The 24193-nt window shown below is 43.1% G+C and overlaps 1 protein-coding gene across 9 annotated transcripts in view; it reads right to left on the bottom strand.

Annotated features, from left to right (window-relative positions):
• The window catches only part of LOC135896929 (zinc finger protein 236-like), a 159735-nt gene that overhangs the window by 2966 nt on the left and 132576 nt on the right, over positions 1–24193 (bottom strand). For 4 of the 9 annotated variants that reach the window (XM_065425462.2, XM_065425463.2, XM_065425461.2 and 1 more), the window contains one exon: positions 12815–15614. In XM_065425462.2, coding sequence (XP_065281534.1) covers positions 14545–15614 — 1070 coding nt within the window. In that variant the 3' untranslated portion in view covers positions 12815–14544. Of the gene's footprint in view, positions 1–1464; positions 7006–12814; positions 15615–24193 lie in introns of those variants that run through there. The other 5 variants (XM_070530767.1, XM_070530768.1, XM_065425466.2 and 2 more) reach the window with 5 other exon arrangements.

The raw sequence follows: 24193 nt of genomic DNA, 5'->3' as shown, positions 1-24193 counted from the left end.
ATGCAGGCCTTTCCTTTAAATTAAAGCATAAGGATATGTAGGCGGTAGAACCTTTACTGACTAACCATGTTTGTTAGTGTCCCGACTTGTCAGTGCCTACTGCCTTGAAAAGCATAGTACAAGATCTTTATGGAAGTTTTCTTTTTGAACAAATAAGATGTAAATGTTTCAAGGTGCCTTTGTGCTAAGGAGAGCTTTGAGAAGAAACCTACACATTTATGAATCCATGACAATCAACACATTGTGAATTTTCTTGTACAAAAAGAGAAACCCATCAACATTGCTTCTTTGCAGCAATGTTGATGTTAGTGTCATAATGTGTACTGCATGGTTGCAGGTAATTTGAGCTGAGCTGTGATAAGTGTGATAAGCAGTCATTGAATATATAACTAACAATGATACGTGGCTTTTCATTTCACATTGAATATCCGTGAAATGTCCCAAGGTGGACTGCACACAAAAAAAAGAAAGTCAATTAGGAGGGAGGAGAGGGGGGCACTGCAAGGGAATTTGGCCCCCTAATAAAAAGCCCTGCACCTGCCTGTGAATAATGCCTGTACAGTTCGATAGTGCTTGCTGATAGACTAATAGAAATTCCAGTAAAGAAATAAACATGGGTCCAATGGTTTTTCAATAGGACACCATACTTAAGTTCTTTTGTGTCTGACTGGTTCCAATTGGACACCAAGATGGGTCCAATTGGTGTTGCGATAGTTCCAAGTGCACAATGTTATGGGCCTAGATGGTATTTAGAATTCGAATAGGACATTATATTGCAAATACAATTGGCATTAAGACAATTCCAATTAGGCCTTGTTGCTTGTACACTTCCAAATGTTTCTCATAGTGTATCCCATTGGGAAATATTTGAGGGGAAATGTTGCTCAATCGTGTTGTGTCGTTGAGCAAAATAAGGGCGGAAGGAAACAATGTTGACTGGACAGATGCTCAATCGGTAATCCAGGGGCTTCCAAAGGCACTGTTAGGAATCTACAATTATCTACTGGTCTTAATGGGACTTTAAATGACAGCTGGTTTTTATTAGACTTTTTTGTATGCCAATTGGTCTCAATTTGAAGTCACGCAGATGAGCGATGCCATGAAACAACAAAATAGTTATAAAAATATTACCACAACTGAAGAACAAGTCTTGAATAGGTTGTTGTAGTTTGGCATGACCAATTGAGAGCAGCATTTAGCTCTTTTGGGTTATGTCAGAGATAAACCTTTTTTGAAAAACTAGTGTTCCTATCTGGGCCAGAATTTGCTGCATATATATTGCGAGTCAGATTGCATTTAGAGAAATGAGGGGTGCCTCAGTGAAATAATTATTTTCTGTTCCAATTGAGTACACATCAATGCATTCATGTGTGTTCATGCAATGATCAAACAGGGTAATTATAAGAGTGCTTGGAAGGAGTTTGAACTTGCTTGAATTTAGATTCAGTCATACAAAAGCTTAGCACGTTATTGCTAAACTATTTTATTTACTGCCAAGAAAACATGACAACTGACAGATGTAGTTTGCAAAAGAACACTGTGACATATCAGCACAGCCTGGTTCATTTCTGAACTTGCCCAGGTGAGAAAAAAGATAAAGAAAGAACAGACACATGCGCATACAGTCAATCCCGGATATATCAGACCGAAAGGGTGTTACAAAACAGTTGGGTATACTGATAATTCGAAATACAGCTCTTTGAAGCTCATCTGAAAACTAAGCATGCCTTGGGCAACTGCCCGAGACCATGAAAAATAGGAATTTACCTATTTGTATCAGCAAACGCCATGTTGAATGAACAAAAGTTTTCTAATTTTACAGCAAAGTTGTTAAAGGGAGTTCTGTAATGGTTTTTATGCAGCGATGGTGAAAGCTGTTCGTGAAGTCTGTAGTGTGTGACGGTATCAAAGGTCAATGAAACAGCAGCAATGCAGCCTCCGTCGCAGTTCAGAATTTCCTTCGAAATGTTTGCCAATGATTATAAAATAAAAGCTACCTTGCATATACCTCACTCAAATAGGGAACTTCATTGCATGGCTTATTTTAGCCAGTAATCCTGGCTAAATTGTTAGCCAGTAATTTTTGTTCCTCAGAGTACGTTTCACCCACTCCACGTAGGGACGTCAGCTAGGAGGGATCCAAATCGACAAGCATTTCGCAGATTTTGTTTCTGGGCCTTTTGGCTAAGGTAAGTTTTATCAGCAGTATGTCTGAACTGCCCCCTTCAGTAGACAAATCGGCATGCTCTGAGGCCTTTGTGAGAATGCTAGATTTTGTGGCCTTAGAAAAACTGTTTCACTTCTTTTGGCCATTGTCCATGGGACTGCTTCGCATGGCTTCTAGTTGTTGCTGGTGCTTTTTGCCTATGGCACAAATGCTGCGATGCAGTTCCCACAGGCAGTCGTCCCCACGCTTTTTGCCATCCTAGAATGGCTGCATTCCGAGCTTCTATCTGTTCTCTTGGAGGAGCTCTTCTTTCTCAGTGTAAAGGAATTCCTCTGGCGATGGACAGGTCCTTCTGTTCGTCTCTGATGGGCACATGAAACTTGTTTTTCAGCTTGCCTGGTTTTGGTAGGTGGATGCACTCGTTCTTATTGGCAGCAATGACACTTACATACTTTAAATGTACATATTCATGCCTCATTCCCATGTTTGTCACTAGAGCATCAATGTACATATGTATACCAATCTGTTACATATCCATTCTACATGTGTACATATCTGGGACATAATTTGTACATGCTGTTACATTGATGTCATTGTCTATGTAAGTCTATGTGTCAAGCTTGTGGGTTACTGTTTTGTGATTCTTGTGGAACTACAGTGCACTGGACAAGCATTTTCCAGGCTGTGTACAAAATATAGGGTGCATTGCTGTTATTTGATTTTGATAGTCTATGAAGCAATAAAATACTTCTAAATAGTATCTGTTCTATGAGTATGTTCATGCCATACTGTCTTTTTTTTTTTATGTATCCGGCAGTTCGACCAGGGTGTCAGTGAGAATGTGCAAGTGGACGCCGGCTTCGGTAGAGCCGGTATACAGAAGCTTGTGTCAGATATAACGAACAGTATAAAAGTACTAAGCTACAATATAGTGAAGTGTTTACAAAGTATTGGTTAGATTTCAGGCAATAGTAAAACAGACCTCTGACTTCCAAAAGGTGTGAAAACTTCTTTGTACAGCTTTGCTGTCTTTTACTTACGAGTCACTCGAATTGAAATGCATCTGCAAAGGTTATTTTTGCACACACGTGTCGCAACTCACGCTGCAGGGTGGTTTTTGATATACCTTCTGTTGCAATGTTACCGTAAATAGCCTGCATTGCCTGGCTGCAAGACTGGTGCACCTTGCGCGCATTAAAATACACTTGAACCTCGTTATAACAAAATGGGATACAACAAAGTAAATTCCCCTTGAAATCCCCATTGAGATCCATGTATTTAAAACCTTGTTTTAACGAAGTGAAATTGTGCTGCCAATGGATATAACTAACTAGAATCGTTTCTAAAAAAAAAAAATACCCGACCATTGAGCACTGAGTATATCGCTTTCCGCAGTGTTTTGCACTCATTCGCCGCGGCAGTTCAAAACTCCGTCCCCGCAACAAATACGTCATTGAGCAACATTGGTCTTTCTCACTGCCACACGTAGCTGCCTGCCTGTGCAGAAGGAGAGTGAGCTATCGCACTTTTCCACTGACCTCTCTCTCTTGCGCATGCCTGGCTGTACGAGCCGTGCTGCTAAACGCCACGGTGCGAAAGATTAGCACATTTACTTCTACTGCGTAGCACGCCGCACAGGCAGGCAGGTGCAGCTGGGCCTGACATCCAGGATCTCTTGGTGCAACGTCAGGGGTCACACGCAAGCATGCGTGGGTGACGCCATGCTGCGCGGCTAAGCGCGGCTACACATTGTGGTGCTAAAAGATTAGTGCATTCACTTCTCTTTCTCTACTGGGCCTGGCCTCGGAGGTCTCCCCAGTGCAATCTCGGAGGTCATGCCCAGGCCATGCAGGCTGGTGCGGCTTCTGAGATCGCATTGGCATCGGTGGAATCTCGGAGGCCACAAGCCATGAGAGAGGGGTGCGGTGCAGCGTTCATTATATTGAATGTGCCGATGAACGCGAGTTTATACAGGCATAGTACGGTGGCATACTTTTGCATGGGATATCCAAGGGCATGTTAAGACTTTGATATAGACAATCATTCAATATGTCCACGCTTGATATATCCGGGATCAACTGTACAAGCACATACACAACATAGTTAGAGTGTTATATTTATGTACAGGATATACAAGTTGCACTTATAACAATACTAACATTGTACGAAAATATTTACATATGACAACCTTTTTACAAAATATACACAGCATTTATAATGATATACATACACAGGCACATTCTAGCATTTACTTGAATGCATTTTAAATGTTTCAGCAAGGTCCACAAGCCACCTGTTGTCTATGTAGTCCCACAAACAGCAGGGAAAAATGGAACTGCAGGTGGTGTCAATTGGAAAGAGAGACAGAATTAAGCCCCACAGTTATTGCACAGCTGCTTCCTGTGGTTTGTCACTGAGCCGTTGGCACCTCTGAGGCTTCACCAAGATGGAGTGTAATCCGCTTCCAGAAGGAACATGTCACAACACTTGGTCCGCACTCAAAACAGCACGAAGTAATGCTGTGCCAATCATTCTAACTTGTTAATGTAGCAACCAATGCATAAAAGATCAAGATAACATACAGCTTTCTTTACATCTCATTCAGATGCGAACATTTTTTCATTCAGATGTGAACATGGTAAAAACTTGTGATCCAACTCGGACACAATAGCAGACGAGATACAGGTGTATCAAGTACCGTTGTTCCATATGCTGGTGCTGCTTGGAACACAGACAAGATGTTTGTGTGCTGCCTTTAATACTGGATTCTGCAGTACTTTTCAAGATCGTCATGTCTGAGCAATGACTTCAGTACCAGTCAAGAGAATGGGCCAGCAATTTACCAGCAATCTGGACACCACTGGAATAAATATACCGTTTTTGCCTGTTATATAGGGTTATGTTGCCAGCACTTCTCAAAGACCCCAAATAAGTAATTTACAAAAACAGATTTCAGTACGTAGCATAGTCATTGAACTGTATAAGTATTGGGTATGAAAGGAAATCATGTAATCAATTAAAAAGGCCTTACTCAAACTGAATGAAAAATGGAACTGTTCCATGCTCACAGCTTGGCAGACAAAACAGGCACACATTGCACAGCTTGAGTAGGGTTGTATAACTATTAGATTTTTAGAATATGAATATTTAACTTCAAATACAAATTGAATAAAGAAATGCATTTACCACAACTCTTTTATTTAGTACACTGAGATGTCAATTATTTGAGAATGAAAATAAACTAGTGTCCAATTACAGTTAATATTTGTTAATTTGACAATCGCTAATTCAGATTTACCACCTCACCACCAACCTGTCTACGATACTATGGCATCAAACATTACTTTCTTTACCTCCAAGATATTTGGCCCAGGAATGCAGAATAAATTACAAGGAACAAGCGAAGTAAAGGTGGAGACAAAAAATAATGAGGTGCGCTTGGTTCTGAAAAGCATGCTTCTACAGATGACGATGCACTTGCATGCTGCTGCATTCACTGCATTGTGAAAGTTCCAAGGCCATCACCTCTTTACCGGTTTTCCTGACAGTTTCCGGAAAAAGTCAGATTTTTTATTCCCCATTTTGCATTCTCTGCTCTTGGAGAATTTCCTTGTCAGGGGGTTTTGTGGACCGCAGCTAAAGGTGTCTATGCCACTATAGGCCACCTCACCTCTAGCCCACTTGTGGGAGGGAGACAGGGCTGACAGCTGCCTGGTTCATTGGCAGTGTTGTCTGTTATCAAAACCTTTTGTGTAGATGTATATTTAATGCAATATTACCTTTCTAATTGCAAGCATTTCCATTATACAAATTGGCCTGTGGAGAGTTCACTCTAAAAGTGCAGTATGCCATGGCATAAGTGTGAGAAGTAGTATGAAATTGGGCAAATGGTCCCAAAACTGACATAAACAAACAATGCCTGCTGCTGCACGGTTGCCAATAACAAATTATGACTGTAGCCACCACGCTGCTATGCCGATGAGCCTTGCAAAGAAAATCAAATTAAAAAGTAGTGCTTGAGAATGTACTCTCGCATTTTTATTTGGTTCTCAATATTGTGTCGAATGCATTAAAGCTATAGAATCCACAGGTTTTCACTGAATATGAATATTAAAAGTATATTTGATTCATATTCAAAACTTTACACTAGCAAATACCTTGGTTAATGGATGTTAAAGTTCCCATCAATTTAATGAAGGTTTAAATGATGCTTCACCCATAAATTTTGTCACCACACGACACCCCTATGCATCGCTCTTTTATGCGAAGCATACTAGCCGCACAACCACGCTCTTCCTTGCTGCGCCGCGCGCGGCCGCGTAGCTACCATATGACGCCATAACAGCTGCAAAAGCGGAGGCTCAACTCGCGCGCTCGCTTGCGGCCGCGTAGCTACATAGCCGGGTCTCAGCTCGTGCGCTCGCCTGCATGAGTTGTTTCTTCGTCTAGCCGAACCAAATATAGCCAAGCAACAGCAGTTCACCAGGCTAAACAGTGGTTCAACAACTAAAATAAAGGCTAGTATGCTTCGCATCCTGGGCTTAACCTTAGCTAAGCCACAGCCATTTTTTTTTACTAGGCGATTTTAATTTCCCGTCAATTTCATGGACTGCCATATTTCCGGCATTATTCTTGTCCCCTACTCAATGTATCAAATTTTTAGACCTGTGCTCTTTATTTTCGTTATCCCAACTAATTCGTGGGGCCTACAAGAATCACATGTGGAAGCGCAAATACCCTCGATCTAGTGCTGACTACCAACCCTAAACTTGTCTCTGAAGTATCTTACTTACCAGGACTTAGCAATCACTTGCTCTTCTCATTTGAAGTTAGCATCCCTGTCACAAAAACAATCAGCAAAACTAAACTAATACACGACTACCACAACGCAAACTTTGAAATTATTAACATCGAACTTTTCCGCTTTCTTGGCCCTTTCTTATACAACTTCAATGAAAGAACAGTTGAAAATAACTGGAACGCCTTCAAGAACAAAGTGCATGAGATGACGACAAAATACATTCTCTTGAGTAGTCTTCGTTCTAACCCAAAAGCACCATGGTACAACGTACGCCTTAAACGGCTATCTAATCGTAAGAAACGTTTCTTCAGGGCAGCTAAATGCTTTCCCTCCGAACAGCGTTGAGCTTTCTATAAGCTTGCTTACAGTGCTTACATCGACGAATTAAAACATGCAAAAAGTAACAGCGTCAAGCTTTCTATAAGCTCGCTTACAGTGCTTACATCAACGAATTAAAACATGCAAAAAGTAATTACCGTCAATACACATTGCCCTCAATGCTTAATAACGATCCTAAAAAGTTTCGGCGTGTTATTAATCCTTCCAAATATAACTCCATTCAGCTAGTCGATCCCAGTGGCTCTCCTATACCAAATGTCGATTGCCCATCTGCACTCAAGTGTTTTCTGTAAAACTTTTTTTAACCTCTTCTAGTAATTTGCCTCATCGTGAGGCCAACGATGAGTACCTGCCAATGAATACCATATTAATTGACTCATGTGGCGCTGCCAAAATAACTGAATTGTTGAAAGTGTTATCAAGTTCCCGCTCTGACCTTATTACTGTTAAGTTCCTAAGGAGCACTGTTTTGTATTCGTCTATTATTCTGGCTAATATTTTTCAGCAGTCGCTGGACACCCACACAATCCTTGCTGATTGGAAGGTGGGGAAGGTGGTGCCCATCCATAAATCCGGTAAAAAGGACTCGCCTAACTATTATTTACCCATATCACTAACAAACCTACCACGTAAAATCCTCGAACACATCTTGTACTCACATTTAGTAACTTTCCTTGAATCAAATTATTTTTTTTCACCTTGTGAACAAGGTTTCAGGAAGACTTCTTTGTGCGACACTCTGTTACTCTGTTTCACCCATAAACTTAATCTCATTCTAGACTGCGGCTCATGTGCAGGTTGCCTTTTCCTCGATTTCTCAAAAGCATTTGATAAAGTCTGCCATAAATCACTTCTCTTTAACCCTTTGAGGGTCAATGACGTAAATATACGGTGCCGCGAATAAGACCAAAGATGGTCGGTGCCATATATTTACAGTGCCGTCTGTACAATTAAAAAGCGCGCCAATTTCCCAATTTTTTCTTTTCTGTCATGTGCTGCCACTATGTGGGAATACAGGGAATTTTTTTTGCGCACCTGCCTCTCTCAGTTTTCGTTGCATAGTTTGTTTTAGAGCTAGTTTGCTCCCGCGTGTCTATACACTACCGCTCGCGAATTGGGGCAAGCACAGGCGGCGGTTTGGGCTTCTTGCGCCTGCAATACTGATGGCTATTTTGTTACTAATTGCTCAAAGGGCAACCGCTTGTTTCACTCTCATTTAGTGCTCACAGAGGTGTGCATAGGGAAGGATGCCGCCGTGCATGCGTTTCTGTTGCTTTTTTTTTCTTTTTTTGACACTCACGAAAACTAACTGTCTCTGGTTGGTGATAAGATTAGCGGAAGTTTGTCACACGTTTTGCTTTTTTGACGGGCACACAACCACACAGTTTTCTTGAATGTGTGCACCTAAGCAGTTCGATTACGCTATGAATGTACATATTAGTGTTAAGAGCAGGAACATTTGAGTCTTGCGAAATATTCTCGTGTGTGCATTTTCAAAGCCAAGCTTGAACTATGTATGTAACAATGCATCAAATTTTTAATTCTTATAAGTTTATTTACTTTTTTATTGTTGTTATTCATCAATTGAGAGTACTTACCGTATTTACACGATTGTTAGTCGACCACTTTTTTTAACATTTCAATAACTGCAGTGAGGGGGGGGGGGGGGTCGACTTACAATGAAACCAAAACATGGCACCGCCAAAAAAGCGAGATCAACGGGTGCTACAACGTAGTTACAATTTTATGTTTGCTCTATGGCCCTATCCGTAGCTTTTCGCTATTCCGCGTGTTTGTTCGCTTTCCGGAAGGTTTTTCATCATTTATGAGAGTTTTGCAGTGCACGCAACACTCATGGGGGGGGGGTCGATAGTTGATGGAAGCGCCGCTGTTCCCATTCGCGGCGGCACCCTCAGAACGGCGGCGCTTGTGGGAGTAGACACCGCTCACGGATTTCTCTTTCCCAGTTGCGGTTAGCTTTGTTTGACGCGTTCCACTTGACTGCCGGCTACGTGCTACTCCTATGCTTCCTCATTCAGTGGGGGGAAACTCCCCAGTTTCGGTGGCAGAGGTAATTGGCGCCATCTCTGTATCGGGCGAACCCGAAAATCCGTTTCACTTGCATGGCCTCGTAGATCGTCGCGCGCACGCGCGCCGATCCAGGTGGCCGAGCCCTTCCCCCAACTCCTCTCCTATCGCCGTCCCTCGTTCCTCCGCGCACGCCATGCGGCCCCGCCCAGCCCCGCCGGCCCGGCGCCAGCTCAGCCCGCTGCATGACGTTCATGTTTCGTTATCTGCTGTTATCGCGAAGCGTGCGCTGCTGTGCGTTCACCGGCGTGGGTAGCATGTGGGTAGTTTCGTCAGTTTCATGGTCCTCGGTAGCTGTGTGCTTATGCTCCGCGATGTTTCACCCGTTTCACGACTCGTTCCGCTCGTGCATCGTGCAGTGGTACACAAATACCTCAAAAAACAAGCCCTGCGGGATTGTTCCGGGTGCCTAAAGACAACAGGTAAGCGCCCAGACTCAAGGACATCAGAAGGCGCATGTACACGAACACACCCCTGTCCATGTGTGTGCTCCATGAGGCTCCGGAAGTCGTTGCGCCTTGATAGTGCTACACTTGCCTCTTCCCGGTAGAGAAAGTTTACAAATAGATGTTCCTCCTCATTGTCACCTGGTCTATGACGTGCTTTTCTGTGCCAAGTCTCTTTCTAGAACTTCAGTAACTTGCCCAGCTTTCCATAGCGCCGTCAGTGCTTTTTCTGTGTCATGTGCTACAAACGTACTAACAGCTGAAAAATTACTGTTCGTGTTTGTGTACTATCTCAGTAACCGCCGATGGGAAAATCGCGCGAACAATCTTCATGTGTAGGCATGATACGCTTTTTTTTCCCCCGGAAAGCATGAGCATTGCAAGTGTCCTACATGCAGATTTTTGCAGTTCGTGTTTATTATACAAAGGAGAGTGCCCAGTAGGAACCGACTTAGTGCCTTAAGTGACGTAATTTTATTGCTAAGCATTGCATTCGGGTCGAAAGAACAGCCATATTGTTGGCTTATATTACCTGGTCTTTGATTGAGGAATAAACCTTTCTGCGAATGTTTTATATGTGCTGCTGCAAAAGCCCACTACCTTCTGTTCCCCTTGCCACCGTTACTCAAGTTGTGGCCAAGTGCAAAATAATGTGACAATGTGTATTTCAATTTTTAGTACAATGTTATTTTTGTTCTGCCATGTCTTTTTCAATTTGTTCAGCAGTAATGAACATGTCACACATTTCATATACTTTCGTGCAGATTTTTAAGTAAGCTCTTTTTTTTTTTGGTATGGCTCTCAATCAAACAATGTTAGCATTTTATTTTTTTTAGGTATTTTGCGTGTCATTGTTTTTGCCATTACCAGTGAGTTTTCACTTTTTATAGTTGTGATGACTATGCCATACACGTCGTCCAGTTTTGTGCAATATCTTAGTGCATATATCAGAAGCTCGTCTACATTTCAGTCTTGAGGGCGTTATATAAAAATCTTGTTTTTGTGTGTGTGTACATGAAACGGCCTTTGCGTTTTCTAGCGCTTTCTTTTGTTATTCCACCGTCTGTGAACTTTTGTGTTTAGCATTCTTGTATATGTCATGCACCTTTCACTTTTCTCATTTTTTGAGCGTGTATCTCACCACGTTATAAGAAAAATCTGTTTTCGGAAACGAAATCAATAAAGCGATACTAAACATCTGTTGTGGAACTTTTTTATGTCCCGGCACATGCTGGTATAATATAGGTATGGGCAAGACTGCGTGCGTGCCAACGCATAGCCCTCGGCGCACCACGCGCCAGCTCGCAAGCAACGCCAATGCGCTGCGTAGCGCGCGCATTGCTTGCGAGCTGGCGCGTGGTGCGCCGTAGCACGCCCGCTATCAAAAAAAAAAAAGAAAAAAACGCCGTGTACAAGTAAAAAAAAAAAAGATTAAACGGCGCGCGCGGCATGGAGGAAGGGTGAAAGTGAGCGGAGCGGGTCGGCATAATAATAAAAAGAAAAGACAAACTTTTGGGAAAGGAGGCGCCGCGCGGCTGCTATACCTGTTGCCATGACAACGTAAACAATCGTGTGCGTCGCCATTTTGCTTCTGCGTCGCCCATTGGTTAGGGCCGTAACTGAGGGGGACCTTGGCGCTAAAGCCCCTCCATACATAGAGATTGAGGGGCTTTATCCATACACGTTTCCGCCGACCAGGTTGGCGCGTAGATGCAGGGGCTTTACTTGGCGCTAGCGTCGAAAGAGCGTCTGCTCGAAAACAGCCAATGGCAGCCATGCGGAGATTCACCCCCATGCCTCAGTAGTCATGAGTGCTCCAGGCCCACAAATCATTCGGTACTCGTTCACAGCAGCGTTCACGAGGGCTGCCTTCCTTAACGTCGAAGAAACAAATCACTGCGCAGCAGGCCGCAAGTTCGATGTTTCTGAACGGGTGGTGCGAGAGTGGCGGCTGCAGCGAAGCGAAATTTTCACCTGTGACGGCAAGCGAAAAATTTCCCACGTGCCGAAGTCTGGACGCTTTCCGGATCTGTAGGCTAAGCTTACGGCGTACGTCGCTGAAATGCGTGATCGGTCCCTGCCAGTGAAGTGCGACATGGTCATGAAACAAGCCCGGACTTTCGCCTTTTAAGGACCTGCTCCGCCGTGAGTACGAGTGGCTGGCGGCAGAAGACCGCGAAATTACGCCAACCGGACCCGTCAAAAGAGCCTCCCTGACGGCTGCGTGTGGTTGGGTGCATTCGGCGAGGGCTGCTATTCCACAAGATGTGGTGCGGTCGTTTGCCAAATGTGAAATTTCGCTGAACGACGACGCGCTGTGGGAAGGTAGCAACGGTGACGATGGCAGCACAAGTGAAGACGAGTAGTCCAGTGACCATGTGTCAGCTACTAATAAATTTTCGTTATCGAATGCGCCCTCGGGTATGCTCTTTTTTTTTTTTCCTGTCACGCGATATTGGGGGGGGGGGGGGGGTGTCGACTTACAATCGTGTAAATGCGATATATACCAAAGCAAAATGTGTTTTTCTAACTTTATGGTCGCCCTTGAAAAATTAAGGTAAATCTTTTTTGAAATAAGTCCCCAAGAAGATTTGGAATTTGCAATAAAAAAAAAAAGAGACCCTCAAAGGGTTAAACGTAGTCAACTTGACATAGACAGTAAAATTTTTTTCATGGATAGAACAATTTCTTCTGAACCGCTCGCAGTATGTAACATGTAATGACCAAGAATCCTTTTCCAGCCCTGTTCATTCTGGTGTGCCACATATTAGGTCTTCTCTTTTTGATGTATATTAATGATCTTCCTGCTTGTGTTTCCTAATATTAACCTGTTTGCTGATGGCTGCATTATTTTTCATGAAATTACAGACCATAACGACATTAACATGCTACAAAATGATATTGATGCAGTGCCTGCATGGTATAGAAGGTGGCACATGGAACTAAACACTACTAAATGCATAGTTATGCGTGTCTCCTGTGTGGCATCTTTTCCTGCCCTCTATCATCTTAACAACGTACCGCTTGAAACCTAAACATGATACCGATACTTAGGTGTTCACATAATGTCTTCACTTTCATGGTCCCTGCACATTGAACAAATAATTACCAACACCAACCGCACGCTTGACTACCTTTGTCGCAACTATTCATCTGCCCTGATTTCACTGAAGACACTCTTGTACACCACTTTAGTAAGGGCAAAATTAGAATATGCTGCTTCAATATGGAATCCGGGGACTGAAGTTCTAATTAAATCGCTTGAACTCGTTCAGAACATTGCTGCACTGTTTATTACAGGAAATTACAGCAGAGCAGCCAGTGTAACATTATGAAAAGGCATTGCGCCTGCCTCAGCTCGCTTATCGCCGTCAGTATTTTTGTCTTTGTTTATTTCATAAAATTTATTATCACGATCCCTACTTGTGATCCATCTTGATATCCAAACCTACATATGTCTCTGCCAACACTGATCACCAAAATAAAATTACACTCATTTCTTGTCGAACAAAATTTTGTTTTCAGTCTTTCATTCTTTGTACCACATAAAACTGGAACCACCTTCCTGGACCAACCGCCACCATTGAAGACAATTGCCTGTTTTGCACTACTTTAGCTAATACTGTTACTTCAGGAACCACCTAGATATGTTATACACTAACTCATTGCTGCATTTTCTTGTTTTTCAAATTTTTGTACCCACTCCCTTCTGTAATGCCTTTGGCCTTGAGGGTAAATAAGTGAAAGGAAATGAAAGTTCATTCATTTGACCATTGAAGCAGCAACAAATATAATGCCCCCCATTTGTTTACTAATGATATGACCTTTATAAAAGCTGCAACAAAAAGGAACCTGATTTCATGTTACATCTTATCAAATCCATCCCATGCAGGGAAAGCTATTGTGTCAACTAACCAGGAAAGAAAACCAGAAGAAGGGCTTCTCCACTGTGATCCACTAATCTCCTGCGCAACATAGGTTAAGTGGAATGGTCACAGAAGAGCCAGTAGAACAGAGTGGACAAGTCCTTCTCCCTTCTTTGAAACCAGCAGCTGGCTTTTGTTCCAGATTGGCTGACACCAGCCATGGCTTTCCTGCATTGCACTGCATAGTGTTGGTGCGATGGAGTACAGTTTCGAGTTACTTATTCAACTTTAGATGTATTACATGCGGCTAGAATGTTCGGTGCTTGTCATTATCTTGTAAAGGCAATGTAACATTGTTCTATGCAATAGGGAAACATACTTCCACCCTACACACATCTGCTACCCAATGCAAATTTTTCCTCATGCAAGACAGAGAGACAGAAGGTAAAGAAACAAAACAAGACACCTAAATAAGAAGAAAAAGATGCTGCATGGTGTGGGTACCTAAGAGGGGAAGGCAACAATGGATTTGTAATTATGTGCTGACAGACACTGAAGAGTTATGCACATCGAAAAGGCTATGCTGTAAAGCTGGTAAATAACAAGAAACAGTTCTATCATTTTACATGGCTAGCTTCTGCACTGTTGCATAAGATGACTTCAAAACAAAACTTCTATACACTTATATCAAGAAGGAATAAGAAGGGACTTAACGCTTAAATATACTACAGCACTTGAAACCACCTTCATTCGCACCAGGTTTTAACATTCAAAATAAATACTTGCACTTTGTTAGCACATTCACGTAAAGAGAAGTGTGCAACCACACGTCACACATCAGGTTTCTGGCTCTTTGGAAGTGGCCTCATCTGCTTTGTGTACCCTTCTGATATGTACCATAAGGTTGCACTTCTGAGTAAACTGACTCCCACATGCATCACATTTGAAAGGTTTCTCACCAGTGTGCTTGATGAGGTGCACAAGTAGGGCATTGTTCTGATTAAATGATTTGTTGCACAGGTTGCATTGGAAAGGTCGCTCACCCGTGTGAATTCGCTCATGTCTCTTTAGTTGGCTAGGCTTTGCAAATGCCTTAGGGCACTCTTGGCATTGGTATGGAGCTTTCTTCCCTTTATCATCCTTGCTTTTGTGTGACTCTAGATGCTCTTTGAGATGGCTGGCCCTTTTGTAGGATTTTCCACACTGATCACACACATGGGCCCGCGCTCCATCCCCATCATCCGCCGTTTTCCTACGTTTCTCCCCTGCACCCTCTGTAATGGCTGCAGGTGCCACCAGGTCAGCTGCATCTATGACTGTGCTTTCCATGAGACTGCCTTCAGCTGCAGCCAGCTCATCAAGGCCCAGCTCAGCAGCAGCCACCTGTGCTGCAGGCTCTTGGTTTGGGCCAGTGGGCTCCACCACTGTAAATGTCACTGCTCCATTTTTGCCCTCTGATGCAACCAGAGGCAGCGACTGGTCAAGTACTACTGAGCCACCACCAGAACCATCCTGCTGAATAAGGAATGATGCAGCATCTAGTTGCTGCTCCACATCTGCACCACCGGAGTCTGCTGATGGAGTTATGGAGATGTTGATGTTGCCCTGTTGCTGCAGTTGTTGCAAATGCTGCAGGAAGGTGGCATCAATCTGCACTGTCTGTGTAGAAGGGTTGAGGCCTGTAATCTGGATACCTGGAGCTAGCTGCAGCTGGATCTCCTCCATGATTCCCTCTGCATCAGTGGGCTCTTCCAGAATGGCCACCTGTGGAGCCTTCTCTTCTCGTGGCTGCAGACGACTGCGGCGCCGCACGCCTCCACTCTTGAAGTGTGTCAGAATGTGGCTTTTGCGATGACCAGATGTCCGAAAACGAAGGTCGCAGTGGGGGCACTTGAAAGGACGGGATCCTGCAAGTAAATGAGGGAGTGAAACAAGCACATTTGGAGACTGTAACACTACAATATATCGATGAAATTAAAACATACACTCGCCAAGAGTACAATGAAAAGCCAAAAAGTTGACATTTTGGGGTCCATACCAGTCCCTTGTTCACAATGACAGCAACTAAAATTGTCTTGCTCAAGTACGGGCGAGATGGCGCACTGTGCGTGCATAAATTCTGGGCAGATTACCATGTGTCCTGTTAATTGCTTGGCACGTCGTCTATTCATTGTCACGTTGTAGTGACACTGAAGAAAGCAGCAAAACTGGGAATGACGAAACTAGTGTTTTATTGGGCAAACTTGTGCGCTCAAAAACAGGCTACACTCAAAGGACGGCGACAGCAGCAAACACAGTCGGCGATCGGCGAAAATCTGATCTGCCGGTCAAGCGCGTCGTCCTTTACACACAAGTCATCGAAGGTTCCAGAGTAATGAGTGGTGCCCACGTGTCTTCCTGAAAGTTCTACACAATTCGCATCACACATGCAATCAGATTACACAAGCTTCGGTGACAACAGAACCATCGATAACATTTGAGAAACTTCCGATACATGAGGTGCGCCCTCCACAGACCGATAACATTTGTTAGATGGTGAAAAGCTCTCGCCCGTAAAAGATAAACAAGTCCACGTGTCAATATGCAGCGATTCTATTAGTAAACATGAAAGTAAGAGCTTCTCCGTGGTGATAAGAGGCGTCAAGTTCCAGTCCATGGTATAGCCTGTCATCTCATGGTGCTCAGGTAATGTGTTCAAACACTGTCGCCTTTTGCGACGTCGTATTGATGCTGCTTTAGGGACCTTCTGAAGTTTCCAGATTTGCTAATATAGGATGCACCATATTCTTTGCATGGAACTTTATACATGGCACTAGGATAAAGCAATCTTACCAAGGGGCCCTTTATACACACCAGTTGACCAGGTAACTTGCTAGAAGGGACATGTGCTGCCCAAATGTTGTTGTCATTATAGTCGAATACAACTTAAGTCTGCAGTAAAGTATTGCCCACACCCTCATAACCACCAGCCACTGTTCCTCCACGAGGCGGCATATAGTTCGTACTTCAAACTTTTCCTATTACCTAAATAAGGCAGTAACTACAAAAATAAAGTTATAAGCACGTAATTTTATACGTTTTCACTCGTCTTTTATAGAGGAATGGCAAAAGCCTAATTCTTTATATGAACTGAAATAAAATGCTTGCTTCACTGCAATTATTTACTGTTGAGTTTCACTTCAGTTGACAGTGATGTGTCACGAGTAAAAGGGGCTCAGCAATGAACTGTACTGAGGACTTCTGAAGAGTGAAATGCTCAGACTCCATACACTTTGTCCACGTATGTTGCACACCTCATTGCTTCCGCCGATGAAAAGACTCTTCAGGAACAGCAGACGCTCCAGAGGCATCAAATACGACGCCATTCTGAAAACATCTCATGACGACAACTTTGTTTGCTTCTGTGATTGGCTAGCGGAGTAACACAATGTCGTGCAGTCTGTGTGCCTTGGTTGCCAACTGCTGTTTTTTTAAGTTGTATCCTACTATAAACACTCTGGCGAAAGCCTTCCTCACGACGTGTGCATAGGAAATGGCAGTGTGTTAGCTTTTTTTTTTTCTTTGGCACCATATGGTGGTCGGGTGTTGAGGCACGACACTCTTGCTCCCTTAGCAGTTGAGGCGGGTAGCCATCATTGGTCAGGACCTTCCATAGCAAGATCAACTCTGCTATGCACTTTGTAGGACTTGAGCAGTGATGGAAAGCGTGGTCGAACACTTTATACTTTAAGGATGTAAGAAAGATACCGTATTTTCCAGTCTATAAGTCGCACCCCCCTTAAAATTAGTTTTTCAGGATTAAAAAAAAAGGGGGAAAAAAAGACGTATATAAGTCACACTGATGTATAAGACACCTGTTCATTCAATAAGCGACTTAAAAGATATACAGTTATGTTTCACATCGTGAACGCGGGTCATGCGCAAGCCTATCGGTGGCATTTGTATAGAATTGTGATAGCAATGATATGGACACTCCAGGCACATTTCTGCTGTCGTGGTTGGTGCGATGTTCTGTATAAAGTCTACGGGCGATAACATCGTCCCCACATGTCCAATCCTGTATGTGCGGGTGAAAGCGCGCGATGATGAGCCGAATCGCGCAAAAGGGAGGAAAGCGGGAAGGCAGCTTGAGATGGAGGGAGGGTGGCTTTTACTCCGGTAGCAACTCCATAGTTTGCGCAGAGGTGTGTGCCGTATCTTGAAAGCAATCTGCAGATCCAATGACTTTTACAGTTGGTCGACTCGCGGTTGGCCTGCCGCCGCTTGCCTTGCTGCTCCACCCTTCTAACACGGCGCTTGGTAACTCGGTCACAAGAACCTGGTACTTCTATAGTCCGCACACAACCCGTAGAAACTGCCAAAGGAGGTTCAACACAGTGCGCTTCGCATGGCCATAGAATCCAATCCAATTTTGATGGCAGTTTTTTCCGAAAAGAAAAAAAATGCATATAAGTCACACCATTCTATAAGACGCACCGACAAAAAATTCAGAAAAAAGCTGCGACTTATACACCAGAAAATATGGTAAATATATAGCTGAACACCGAAAAACTAGAGCATGCAGTCTCTCACATATGCCTTTGCAATAGTATTTTACAATGCCATGAACTAAGTGCTGTCTCTCATTGTTGCCCTTGAAAACCACTCTTATAGTTACACTTATGGCACCATTTCAATGTGCCAGTTAATTGTTGGAGTTTAACATCCAAAAGCAGCATGCACTGCGGGCTATGAGGGATGTGGTAGTGAGGCTTCTATATTATTTTGGACCCTATGGCACTTCTTCACATGCACACACAAGCATCTTTGCATACCCCCAATATGGCCACCATGACTGGACTCATCCAACATTCCACCAGAATGTTGTCTTGAGGTCAGCAAGGCAACATTCTTTAAAAAGGTACTTGAAAATTTTTATCTTAGTGTACGAAAACCACCAAAGCAGAGGGAAAAAAAGGTTCAAGTCCTTGCCACAAGGTAACATGCCAGTTCATGGCTAGCAAGATCAGATTGAGCTCTTGTTCAAGAACAGATGTATAACTAAGAAAAGTAGTTTATAGGTAGGGTCCTTCCGTTTTCAAGTAAAACAAGATTATGACGGTGATTATGATTATGATTCAAGTAAAACAAGATTATGAGGTGGAGAGAATTAATCAATAAAGAGAAAATGAGACATCCACCCAAACGTAGCTAAGTGCTACAAAGGAAACCCATACGGGTTCCTTAAAAGAAAAGCTTCGCAGTTGAAAAAAAAAATATTCAAGTGCAAAGTTTTCTTTCGAGGAACCCGTACGGGTTTCCTTTGTCGCACTTAGCTACGTTTGGGTGGATGTCTCATTTTCCCTTTATTAAAACACAATTATGCCTTATTTTTGCACCCTGAACAAGTTTTATGAAAATTGGGTTAATCCCGATTTCTCCCCAAAGATCGGCCCTGCCTGATGGGTAACAGGCATTACAAAAGCAGTCAACATTGCCTGCCTTGTGTGAGCAAGTGGTCAAGATATACATACTATATTGGAACAAATATATTCTATTGCGATAAATATTGTAACAATGTCAGCATGAAGTGGGGCATGACATTGCAGAGAAATGCCAATGATACGGATGACAATAATCTTAATGTATGGCGTCTCAGTGCAGTTTTGGCTGCCTGTTGGAAGAAATCCTTCATTGACTATGCCTCTCTGCCAAGTTACGTCAATACTGATGTACTTTCTCTAAAGGATGAGTCTGAACAACATTTCTTAGAATGAAGCCCCGAGTAGAGCATTCAAATGTTGGCCTACTGGCAGGACACCATCGCCCGCTACCCTAACCTAGTGAAAGCAGCGCTGACACTGCTCTGCATTACGGACAGCAACTGCCACTTTGAGTTGTTTTCCCAATTAAGGTATGCAAGTTCAAAGGCCCAACTGATATAATATAGACACACAAATGCTCAAAATGTGAATGATTATGTATGTCAACAAGAGCTTGTAAGATAAGAAAAAGCAACACGTCTCTTACAAAGTATGCCTACTACTACTATTTGTCATTTTGTTCCCCTTTGTTTTTAAAGTAAGTGCAGATAACAAAGTAAACAAGGTGTCACCAAGCACATCTGCAATTTTTTTGTTCATGTGGCTTTCTTAAAAAAGTTGCAGTTTTGCCCTAAAGGGGAAGCATTGATTGCAAGAGCAAATTATTAGACAGCTATACGAAGTAATGTTAGTAGTTTATCGGTCATGTAGAGTGCAGTAAATATTCACTTGCTAACTAAATTAACAAGCAGTCATGCGTGCAAAAGAAAATATGATCAGATCTCACTTGATGAACCCGGACACTCGCTGTGAGAACGCTGGCATGAGAAAAGCAGCAGCAGTAGTGAGCGAATGCTTCGTGCTGCCTCTAGCTTTAATGCGCCTCTGAATCTTAATTACGTTACCTCCAACACCAGGTGTGCAAGAACAAAGGACACACGAAGCCACAAGCCATTTCAGCCCCTGGAGCCTTTGTACACGCTGCAGATTACTTCCAAGATAGGGAGCGCATGGCCACTCTCAGTTGTGCCACGCGTAGCATTAGTTGGGCTAGCACACTGACTTGCTACCTTTTATCTACCACCGCCTTTCGCGCACAACAGTGGTTGAGCGGAAAGACAGTGCACATCAAGCCACTTTCCTTCTCAGCTCTTCCCTTACGTTTTCCCTCGCACCTACAGCATATGGTGCCGGGAGCATGACAGGACCTTAACGCATTGGACTTTACACGAAACATCACGGCCATGGTGATGACAAAAATTCACCTGGTGTGTTCCTATAGCTGCTATAACAATAAAAGTGCAAATAAAGTTGGCCAACGGGTATTTCTATATAGATAAGTTCATCACATGACTTCGAGAAGATTTTTGTCATTATATGTTGCTGCGAGTGAGTTTAATTGTTTAAATGAAATGTTTGTGTCCAAAAGCAGACCATTGCTTTAGTTAATTGTTTGTGAAACTTCCAGAAAAATCCCAAACTTTGGGTCACCAAACAACAAAAACTATTTCTCCTCGATATTCCTATTTAAAAATAACACCCGATTTTGCCGCCCAATATTTAGAAACATACAGGGTTTGTCTAGAAAGTATGGGGAACAAGTGTTTTCCGATGTAACTGTACGTCACAGCACGTTAGCACCGCGCATGCACAGTGTTGAGGGATGTGACCTTCAAAACACATTAAGCACCAGTCGCCTGCAAGCATCCGTTCAGGCTAGATCGTGTTTTCAGTGGACTTCCGTAGAGTGACTGGGTGCAAGCACAAAATGCAACAAACAATTGAACAGTGGTACGCCACCAAATTTTGTGTTGGATTAGGGAAATCAGGTACGGAGACATTGGGCATGATTCGCCAAGTGTTCAAGGATGAAAGCCTGTCACAAACTGCAGTTTTTAAGTGGCACAAGCTATTCAAAGATGGCTGAGAGAGTGTAGAGGATGAGCCCTACGCTGGAAGGCCGTCGACGTCAAGAACCGACGACAATGTGCAACGTGTGCATGAAGTGCTGCATTCAAATCGTCGTTTAAGTGTGCAGATGGTTGCAGATGAAATTGGCATTGATAGGATGACAGCGCACAGTATTATAACTCAAAATTTGGCGATGCGCAAGATGCGCGCTAAACTCGTCCCGAATGCCGTGATGGACGAGCAAAATCAGAGGTGAGTGCTTGTGTGTGAACACCTTCCGCAACACATTGAAGAAGATCCCGGCTTTTGGACAACATAATCATGGGAGACGAAACTTGGGTATTTGAATATGACCCGGAAATAAAGCAGCAAAGTTCCAAATGGCACACTCTGGCATCAGCTTGTCTAAAAAAGGCTTGAATTAGCAAATCCAGAGTGAAAGTCATGCTTATCGTTTTCTTCGACGCAAAAGGGGGTGGTCCACTACAAATTTGTACCTGAGGGGCAGACAGTGAATGGTGCTTTTTACCTAAAAGTGCTAAGGAGACTGAAGAGAAGGGTCAACCGGGTGAGGCCAGCCAGTGCCAGAAATTGGAAATTGCATCACAACAATGCAACCAGCCACATCTGCACCAACGTCAGCGGCTACATGATGATAAACAGCTTTGCGACAATTGCCAAACTCCCTTACTGCCCCGACTTGGCACCAGCAGAGTAGTTCCTATTCCCAAAAGTGAAATCCTCCCTCAAAGGACACCACCATGGAACCATAAGTGCCCTCAAAGAAACTTGTACGTGTGCCCTTAAGGACCATCCTGAATCCACCTACCTTCAAGTCATGGAAAAGCTGTTGGCAAAAGTGTGTCAACGCTCAAGGGATGTACTTTGAAGACTTTTGAGGCATTGTAGCAATATCTCTAATAAATCTATCTTTCCGAAACATTTCCCACTGCTTCTTATACAAACACTGTAAAACCAGAAAACGAAGGACCCTACTTATATGCCCTAGTAGCAATAAAATACAATTAGGGTTCAGGCTGGAATTGAAGTGTGAACAATGCTAAGTGCATATGCAGGGTGAATATTGCATGCCTCAACTGCCAGCTACACATTAAGAGACAACAAGAATTCATTATTTCTCCATGCCAACAGTTCCCAAAGTTTTGCCAACATTGCATTTAATGTAGTACATAACTGCAATGTACACTGCTGTAAAATGTGCATTTGGTGTGTACTAATGCCCATTTCTGACATGGAAGGTTTGAGTTTCGACTGCATGACCTACCACACGGAAGTTTGTTCAACATTATTCCTTCTTTTCATTGTCATGGGAAGTGAACTTTGTCTGGTTTGGTGTTTGTGCTGGTGCGAATGGCCATTGGCGAATTTTTTTCCCTGCTCCCAACATTTACAAATGAGGGGATTCAGGCCTTAAATGAGTGAGGGTACGCCATATATGAGTAATATGGTATTACTGAACATTCCACACTTGTTGTTTATGTACTAACTTCTGAACTGTGCAAAATTCAGTTTAATTTCATTACATTTACTGCATTATCATGTCACTGCAATAATTTTTTGCAAAGGCAACAACATTACTGTAGAGCTTCAATAAAACTTCGGTTGGGGTTAGTTGGTACATACTATTATGAAGGTGAAAAATTCAGTCCGAACCCAGGACAACCCACAAAGAGGAGACGAAACAAGCACTGGCGCTGCTTGTCTTGCCAGTGCTTGTCTAGTCTCTTCTTTGCTGGTTGTCCTGGGTTTTGTGCTGAATTTTTACTTTCAAATTACCATAGAGCAACGGCTCAAACGGGTGGGCCGGCACGATACTGCACTGGTAAGTGCAATCAACTACTATATATTAATTTAACAACTTCACGTTTCCATGTGCACCCACATCCTGCTTGGTCTATGGGCAGCTTTCCTTGCTTCAAAGGTACCTTGTAAACCACACCTTTCAAACCTTCCACATCACCTGGCACTCTCCTGGTGGTAGCCATACTTCTGAAGATTAACAATATTTTATGAAAGAGGTCAAATCTCTTGTGATTATCTGATTGAGTAATGGATTGACTGCTTGAATGATGGGTCTTAATGTCCCAGAGAAACACAAGGGCTGTGGGAGAAGCTGTATTGGAGGGCTCAAGATTAATTTTGGCCAACTGGACTTCTGTATAGTAATACATGTACAAAGCTCAGTACATGTTTCTGTATTCCACCCCCATCAACATATGACTGCCCCAACCAGTAATCAAACCTACGACCTTGTGCTCAGTAACAGATTGCAACAAAGCCAGATTCTGCTGGCATCCTACTGGCAACACTGAAAATCAGTATAGTTAGTCCTTGCTTTTGTGATGATATTGCCTTGTCTCTTACTTGAGTACTTACGCACACAAAAATGCTTCAATTTTTTAATTAATTCATCTTCATGCAAAGGAACTGCCATGGTGGCATTATGGCTATGGCATTGTGCTACGAAGCCCGAGGATGCGAGATTAGGATCTCGCATCCTAATCCGGCCGCAGTGGCCGCAGTGGCCGCATTTCGATGGGGGTGAAATGCAAAAAAACGCCTGTGTACCATGCATTGGGCACACGTTAAAGAACCCCAAATGGTCAAAATACATTTGGAGTCCTTCACTACGGTGTGCCTCATGATCAAATCTTGGCTTTGGCACTTAAGACCCCATAATTTAATTTGCTGACATTTTTCTGTGGGTATTACACCTTCAGGATACATTTAATTTCCTTTATTCATTATGGTGTAATGTTTCATGGTACAGTAAAACCTCGTTAAACCGTACCCACTTAAACAATATTTTCATTTTAAAAGTAGTAAAGTCAACTCTGACTCAGCGGCCATTGAACAAAATACGTTTTGCATCCGCATAAACCACACCAGCTTATTGCGCACGTATCGAGTAGCACATAGTTTTTTTCATTTTTCGTTGTGCAATCACGGCAGTGCGTCATGCCTATTGAACGGACTGGCAGAACAAACCTCAGAGATTGGAACAATGGCCTCCAAGCTCCCTATACTTTTGC

The sequence above is a fragment of the Dermacentor albipictus genome, chromosome 1, assembly GCF_038994185.2.
Source record: "Dermacentor albipictus isolate Rhodes 1998 colony chromosome 1, USDA_Dalb.pri_finalv2, whole genome shotgun sequence".
In the NCBI taxonomy this organism is placed as follows: domain Eukaryota; kingdom Metazoa; phylum Arthropoda; class Arachnida; order Ixodida; family Ixodidae; genus Dermacentor; species Dermacentor albipictus.
The sequence above is the reverse complement of the archived record's forward strand: the minus strand, read 5'-3'. Positions and strand labels throughout refer to the sequence as shown.